This window comes from Marmota marmota, unplaced genomic scaffold (genome assembly GCF_001458135.2).
Source record: "Marmota marmota marmota unplaced genomic scaffold, marMar, whole genome shotgun sequence".
Classification (NCBI taxonomy): domain Eukaryota; kingdom Metazoa; phylum Chordata; class Mammalia; order Rodentia; family Sciuridae; genus Marmota; species Marmota marmota.
This window is the reverse complement of record NW_025999977.1, coordinates 45,601,595-45,609,605: the sequence shown is the minus strand read 5'-3', so window position 1 is coordinate 45,609,605 and position 8,011 is coordinate 45,601,595. Positions and strand designations below refer to the sequence as shown.

Sequence of the window (8,011 nt, the reverse complement as noted above, 5' to 3'; positions counted from 1 at the left end):
GGCGAAGGGGCCGGAGCCGTTGTAGCCGCAAACCGCTCCATGTGGATTTCAAGGAGCTAGGCTGGGATGACTGGATCATCGCGCCGCTGGACTACGAGGCTTACCATTGCGAGGGCGTTTGCGACTTCCCGCTGCGCTCGCACCTCGAGCCCACCAACCACGCCATCATTCAGACGCTGCTCAACTCCATGGCGCCAGACGCGGCGCCGGCTTCCTGCTGCGTGCCCGCACGCCTCAGCCCCATCAGCATCCTTTACATCGACGCCGCCAACAACGTGGTCTACAAGCAGTACGAGGACATGGTGGTGGAGGCCTGCGGCTGCAGGTAGCATGCGGCCCAGGGAAGGGGCAGCCGCGCCGCCAAGGACTTCTGCTGAAGGGCAGCTTCGGGCCGGGTCTGTCACCGAGCCCGGGTGCGCGCCGGACTGTGGCGCCGCGTCTACCTGAAGGAGCGCACAAGTTCACACTCACACCCACACACTCCTTCACTCACGAACACATCTGCAGTGCACAGCAGCATCCGAAAGCCTTGGGGAGAGGGAGACTGCCGCTACTGAATGTCACAGCCATGTGTAGTTTGTAAGCAGATCGCTGTAGCGCCCGTTGTCCCCTTTTGGGAGAGGAGGGAGTTTGTGTTTATGTTTCGGTAATCCCCACTAAAACCCGGGTAGAAACGGGTTAAGACTGGGGGTTCCAGAATGGACGGCCTGAAGGGGCACTCGAGTGTGTTTGTCTTCTTTTTGTTTCTGGCCCGCTGGGTGGCTGTGTACCTGGTGTTGCACCCTGGGGCCCCCTGAAGGGTTGCGATGCCCTTTCTAGAGGTTTGTGTTGCTTGAGGCCATTTACTCTCAGAAAGAACCGCTGCAAAAGGTATCCTCTCCCTTTAACTTTTAAAACTTAATGTGGCGGTGCCTCAGTTTTGAAAGGGCAGTTTTGTCTGAAAGAATGTGTGGTGGGAGCGGCCCAAATCCCTGCAAAGGTCAGCACCGCCCTTTTTTATCAATTCCAATTGAGAGTGATTTAGAAAGTGGAAAGACTTTTTCTCTTTGGGGGAAAATGAAACAGGGGAGAGGTTCTAAACTGCGAAGTCGAAGCCCATGTGACATTGGGAGGGGTGAGGTGGGATGTGTCAGGTTTGGAGACTCTGCACCTACTCAGAAGGAGGCAGTAGCAGTGTCTTAGGGCCATTGAGAAAGGGGGGACAGCTGCTGCTCTTCCAAGAGACGTTCCAGGAGGGTTTCCTAAGAAGTTGGGGAAGATGTTGTCAGGGCTTGAGTTTCCTGGGGCCTGCTCCAGCGGAGGACGATGGTTTGTCTGCCAAGTAGGCGCAGCCCCCTTCAAATAGCATAACCAGAGTGGGCCGGGGTGTCCTGGCGCTTAATGATCCAGCCTGCATGGACTTACACATGCTTTCTCGGTGTTGCCGAAGTTTTTGGCAGGGTGATAGTAACGGAAGTGAAGCCACACAAAAGTGCTTTTGTCATATTTAAACTCACAGCCCAGACCTTCAGAGCAGGAGGAAGGTCGCCTCCTCTGCTCCTTGCTTGGTTCCCCTGTGGTTCCCTCTGGAAGGCAGGGCCTTGGTGTGGGCGGAGCAGAGGCGCGAGATTGTCTCCTGGTTCCTGAATTTTGCCTAGAAGAGTTATTGATGGTAGGATGTTTGTTATGTAAAAGTGAGCTCCAACATGCCAGCCTTCATTGTGTCTGTAATTTGTTCATGCCCAGAAGTTCTTTGTGCCTTTTTGTCAATGGTCAGGAGAGAAAGAGAAGCTGGCTTCCACTTGCCTGGGGCTCCCAGGGCTGCTTTGGAACACCCTGGAGCCCTCCTGGTACTGTTGTTTAAGGTTGTGCTGGCTTTCCTTTTTAGGGGCCTTGGTTAGGCATTAATTCTGCTCTTGTCTTGGATGCTCTTGTCCAGGAAAGTTTATATACATTTTAATTCTTAGTGGTTCTACTTTACACTCTTGATGAAGAGGAAAGACTAACAAATTAGATATCACTGATTTAGTTAAAGGTCCCACCTGCATCCTTTTTATTCTGTAAAATTCCCCCAAAGGGGGAAAACCCACATATAACTTATTCTTAAAATTAAGATTGTTCCCCTCTTGCAATGTGAATTTACATGCTGCGACAGTGTGCATAGCCATAAATAACCAGAAAATACAAAGTTTCTTCAGATTAAAAAACAACAACAACAAAAAAAAAAAAAAAAACCAAAAAACGTCAGAAGTAGCCACTGTGGTACAATTGCATTTTATCTTTTTGACTAGCAAATGTGGTGCCCAGATTTATGGATTTTTTCCAGGGAAACTTTCCTCTTTTGTTTTAAATGATAATTTTAATAGTGATTGCTCTGATACCTTTCATTATGAAGATTAAAAAATTGCACAAAAGTGTTACAGATTATAGTATTAGAAGATTTAGAAAGGAAGGTAATAAAAAATCACATTTCAATATTATTTTGAGGAAATTTTAGGGTGTTTAATATCTTTGGACAAAAGCAAACATTTTGATACTTTTTTTAGTGACTAGGAAAAAAAATCTTTGGGGTAAGAAATGTCTTAATGTAACCTGTGCTTTTTATGGTAGGGAAAAAGGTGTCCATCTCCCCTGTTTTCTTGCTCCTGATCTCCTTCTAACAGCATGTGTCTGGGGTGATGTAGGAAGTCAGTGTCTCCTTGGGTCTTTCCAGATTGCACCATAGGGAGAGGTGTTGTCCTTAGACAGCACAGTTCTTTCCATGGCCTCTGAGGCCCCAGGGTGCTCCTTGGTTTACTGAATAGAGGGAATGTCTGCTGGGTCTCCCCTTCCTCTGTGGAACTACCATGGTTCAGGGTGCCCACCAGTCTTCAGCTCTGCCCAGCCTTCTGTCTCCTCAGAGTCCATTCTCTAGAGGTTGTGTTTCCCTGTGTACAAATGACAGTACAAGGGCCACCATATGTGGGGTGGCCAGTTTTCTGCTGCTAGGATGTGGTTAAATTAGCTTTGCCAAGATGTGGAGAAAAGCATTCTGTTAGTGCATTTGGGAACACCTTGTGCCATCTGTCCTGTAGGTGGTGGGGAATAGGCTGGGTGACCAGCATAAAACCCAGTTGCTCTGCTTGAGTCCCCAGCTGGAATCTCCAGACACCACTGTGGGGAACTGGGATCAAGTGTGTCAGAACCATGAATGAAAGTGCTCCCCTCCATCTGAAGTCACCAAAGTGTCCTTACTAAAGTAAACAGAATTTTCCACTTTGTTGGGGAAAATTGTGCACTGCTAGTTGAGATCATTTGCGCAACTATTTCTTGTGGATGAACAGGGTCTGACATCCTTGCTCAGGGAGCCAGGGGTGCTGCTGCTGGGTCTGCCAAACACCAAGACAAGCCTGGTTTTTAAAACCAGAATTTTTGTATTAAGGGAGACCCCTATACTGGCAGGTGAACACTTCCACCTCTGGTTTTATGGAATTCAGGCTTTCCAAGGGAGCTGGACTGGGTCTTGTGGAGGTGGCGGGCTTTGTGGTCTTAGCCTGGGGAAGCCAGGATAGAGCTGTGCTCATTTGTTACACAGGATAATTTCCTGGCATTTGAGTGCTTCAGAGGAAGAGAAAGAGAAGAGGTATAGATTGCATGAGGGTAAAAACCCCTGGAAGGCTTGTGAGGAGATTCTCCCCTGACAGAGCACATGGTGTACACAAGGGCAGAAGCTTGGCCTTGTGTCCTGAGGAGGGTTCCGTAACCCTGTGAAAGGAGCAGGGAGCAATCCAAGTCCTACAAGTTCTTATCCTGTCAGCGGTCTCACTCTACTCATAGCAGAAAATAACTGGGACCAATTTTCTTCTTAAAGCAGAGCAAAACTTGGAGCAAAACTGAACTCTTTCCAAGAGCAGCTTGTGCACAGAGCTCTCCCCTTGCTTGAGTCTGGTCTCCTGAAAACCTGAGTGTGAGAAAGAAAAAGCTTTGCAGCTGTCCCAGGGCTTTGCTGGTTCTCCTGAGAACCCACCCCCTCAGGATACAGACCTCCCCCAATGGCTTAGGGCCAGATGGCCTAGGCAGGTGGACTGAGGGAACCAGGCTTTGAAAGCAGCAGTCTGTCCAGGGAGTGGTGGACCTGCTTTTGCCCCTCAGGAAGTGTCTGGATTGGGAAGGGAAGAGAGGACGTGGAGCAGTGAATCCAGCAGTTATAGAACTTTGGGAGTGAGTAGGAAGTCACCAGACCCCTGTGGGGGCCGGCATGTCCAAGTGGTGCTAGAGTCAGGGCCCACTGTGGGCTTCTGCACCCCAGAACTCAACTATCTCCCCAGTGTGGCCTGTGTCTGCCTGATAGGAAGACACTCCAACACTAGGGATCTATAGGGTATCTCCTGAGAGGCCTGAGGCAAGTCATGGGCAGTCACCTTCTGCCCCTTAAAATGAGGACCTCTGGGCTGGAGATGTGGCCCAGTGGTAGAGTGCTTGCTTAGCACGTGTCAGAACCTGGGAGGGTGGAGGAAGGACCTCTCCAGCCCAGAGAGCCTAGATGGTACTGTCCAAAAATCCTATTCAGATGATTCCAAGGTATAGCAAATGCTAATACTCCTGGAAAAGGTTTCCTCCTGACCCCAATCATAGAGCCACATCTCACAAGTTTCACAGCTCTTCCTTGTGCCTGTGAGTGTATGCCCTCTTTCCCGACTCCTAGCCTCTGTGGGTACTTCACAGATGTTGCTTCAATTTCTACCTGGGGCAAAGCAGGTGCAGGGGAGGCCAGGACCTTAGGGTAGGACCCGGCTTCCCCCAGACTGATAGCTTTCTTGTGCCCCCTGGTTGAGGGGCACTGCTAACCCACTTGAATAGCACCTGTGCCACATAAGGTGGGTTGGATCACAGAGAACTGGAAAAATGCTCCAACTAGCTATAGGTGCCTCTGTTGGGGGAGTAGAGGGAAGGGTTGGGAAGGGGGGAGAGGATGTGGACCAGTGAAACCAGTAGTGAAAAAACTTTAGGAGTGAGTGGAAAGTCACCCTATCTATGTGTGGACTGGAATATCCAAGTGCCAGAGTCAGTGACCATGGTGGGTGTGACAGCCCAGACAGATGCCTGGGACTGTCCTAGAGTCCCTGGGCAAGGCAATAGTCTTGTCTTGGGGTGGGCTGTTCCCTACCTGGCCCTACCCCATCTTCACACACCTCACTGTCATGCTGTGTCTGCCTCTGAGGTCCCTCTTCATCTTTCTAGGGGAGTGACTCCGGGGGCAGGTGGCAGAAGACCTTTTCATGACCTGGAAGGTGGTGGTGGAGTTGAACTTGAGGAGCACTAGGAGGAAGGGAGGTGTCAGAAAGATTGTTTTTTTTTTTTGGTCTTTCCACAATGTCAAAATTTATTGAATAACAATTCACAAAGTACACTTATCAATTTCATCATCTTTAATTCACTGAATACTCATGGTTCACTTGGTGCCATGACCATGGAAATCATGGGTAAATGGTTCATTTTGAATTTTTCAGACACTCAGCCTTTTGCACCTGGAGTCACCTAACCATTTATGTTGGAGCTAAGGTTTCTTATGTTGCTGTTTGGGTCTTTGATCTGTGCCCAGAGCACAGAGCTGCATGAACAGCTCTCACATACAGTGAGAACTGGAGTGAGGTTCTGGTGAAGGAAGGCCATCTTCTTTCTCATGAGGGCCATCATCCCAACCTGAGGAATCACCTGCATGGACATAGACTTCAGAGAGAGAGAGTCTGGAAATTGGTCTTTTAAATCAGTGAGGGTGACTAAGGGCTGTGAACCCTGAGTGTCAGTCAGGGATGTGCTCTGCTCAAGATGCGCACGGGCCCAGCTTTACCAGTGCTTGACTGCTGCCGTGCTATGCTGAGACTTGGCAACCAGGCTTTCAGCCAGACAGAATTTGGGTTGGTACATCATGGCAGCCACAGCAATTCTATCAGAGCAAGACAGCATGGGCAGTCGAGGGGTGTGAGGTCATTGAAAACGTTAGTCTATTTTCAATACTTGCTTACCATTGCTGAAAAAGTTCAAATTCATGCTCAGAGTAGCAAACTCAGCCAGTGATCTGCTTCCTCCTGCCCTTGCAGACTTCGTTCAGCATCTGTGCATGGTATGCTTGCCTCTGTATGACAAAGAAAGGACTAGTTTCTCTCACATGCATCCCCTTCATTGGCAAGAGGGTTGCAGCATTCACAGAAACTTCTGAGAGATGAGTTTCTGCACAGGCAGGTGAGTTTGTAGGTTGAAGGTGTAAGAAGCATATTTTGCTCTTGACAGGTGGACTTCCTTCTCTGATAGGAACTCTGGGTTCAGAGAGAGCTGCCTGAGAGAAGTTGAGGTGCAGAAACTTTTTTTTTTTTTTTATCAAGGGATGCTGAAATAAGTTGTCTAGAAAAACAAGGAAAGGCTGGTGGTCAGGGGTGGTGCAGACCTTTGGGACGAGGCTGATAGTTTTGCTTTTATCTTTGTTTCACCACCTTTGGAGTTGGCAGACAGGAGTGGGGCAGTGGTGGCAGGAGAAGTGGCCAGGCAGGTCATGGGCATGCAGCTGTCTTGGCAGTTTTGTCCATATTGCACCATTGGACCAGCAGTGGCAATAGTCACACCTAGTTCCTGGGTCTAGAGTTGGGTGAATGGCTTGTTCTTTCTGTAGGTCCCCGGACATTTGCCATAATCTAGAACCACCGCTGGCCATTTTGGGGGCTAAGATGTGCACATGGCTGACCCAGAGAGGACTTCTGGTAAGGCTTGTTTCTAAAAGTCCTGCTGAATTAGAAGTAAACATAAGTGGATCAGATGCACCCAGGCAAAATTCCCTTGAGGACACTCCCTGGGACACTGGATGGGGAGGGGCAGTTCGCTTGATGGTAGTTGGTAGTAACAGGTTTGGGGGAGCCTGACAGCTCTTGGGTGCTCAAGCTGGCTATGGGCTGTCCTCACTGGGTTTCTCAGTGGGCCAAGTCTGAGAGGCAGTGACAAGTGTGTTGAGGACCTTTCCTTATGGCATTCTTTTTTTTTTTTTTTTAATCCCTCAGTGTTTGAAGGCTGCCAAGGCCAGAAAATGGTACACTGTCCTGGGTTCCCCTTTGGCTCTAGGTGAGCAGGCTGTTTCGGGAAAGGGGTGCCCTGTAAACAGGGCTTATTTTCTAGCAACTTATGTTTCTGGACCAGGGCCTGTCAGCATCAGAGAAGGCCAGCCATTCAGCATTCTGTTTAGAAAATGATGATCCAGTTGGGGGAGAAAGCAAGCTCAGGATGAAACGTGTTTCCTGGCTGGGAATTGGGCAAGTGTTCTAAGCCAGGAGCAGTGACTCTGGAGATGAGAACTGTTCTGGTCTTCTCCACCTAAGCGCCCTTAGAGTGATTTTATTTTTTATATTTCACTGTATATTGTAGTGCAAATAGTTTTTATGTTTTCTTTGACAGAGAATTATAATTGAGTCACTTTAGGTCTTTTAGCTGGAAGGTTTTTTTTTCCTCCCCAAATGAGAAGGTAATTTTTTTTAAAAGGATTAACACGTCATCTGCCCTTTCAGTAGATGACAGTTGTAGATTCTGATAAGTTTGGATTTTTTGTTTTGTTTTGTTTTGTGCATAAAGAAGCAGATCCTTTCACTGTGAAGGTGGCTGCTCAAACTCTAGCACCTGTTTCCAGAGCAAAGCTGTCTAAGTAGGCTCTGGGTGGGCAGTAAAATTCTGCGCATGGTGAGTGGCCTACAGCTTCAAAAGCAAATTTAATCAGATTCCAATACTGTGATTTGAAGGAAATGGCGAAACTTGAAGTGACGGTAATGCCATCAAGGCTCAACTACACTTCATTCCCTCCACAGCTAAAGACAAAATTAATTATTTTTAGGGCAAGTCCCTTTCATTCTGCAGTGATACCTACTGTTTTTCAGCTTGGCTTGGGAGATGGGGGAGAGGGGTTTAAAAACCCATTTGATGCAAACTGAAATCTTCTTTGTTGGCAATCTTCCAGCTCTGGTTTGGCTAGAGCAGGACTCTGAGGCTTGCAGGCTGCAGCCTGGTGTCTCCCTGC

General features: G+C 48.5%; 1 protein-coding gene across 1 annotated transcript in view; it reads left to right on the top strand.

Annotated features, from left to right (window-relative positions):
- The window catches only part of Gdf7 (growth differentiation factor 7), an 11,467-nt gene extending 5,121 nt beyond the window's left edge, over positions 1 to 6,346 (top strand). Inside the window, 1 exon segment of the mRNA XM_048804957.1 lies at positions 1 to 6,346. This exon segment is cut by the window's left edge and continues 91 nt beyond it. Within this exon segment, the coding sequence (XP_048660914.1) occupies positions 1 to 329 (329 nt within the window). The 3' untranslated portion in view covers positions 330 to 6,346.
- The last annotated feature ends 1,665 nt before the right edge of the window (positions 6,347 to 8,011 follow it).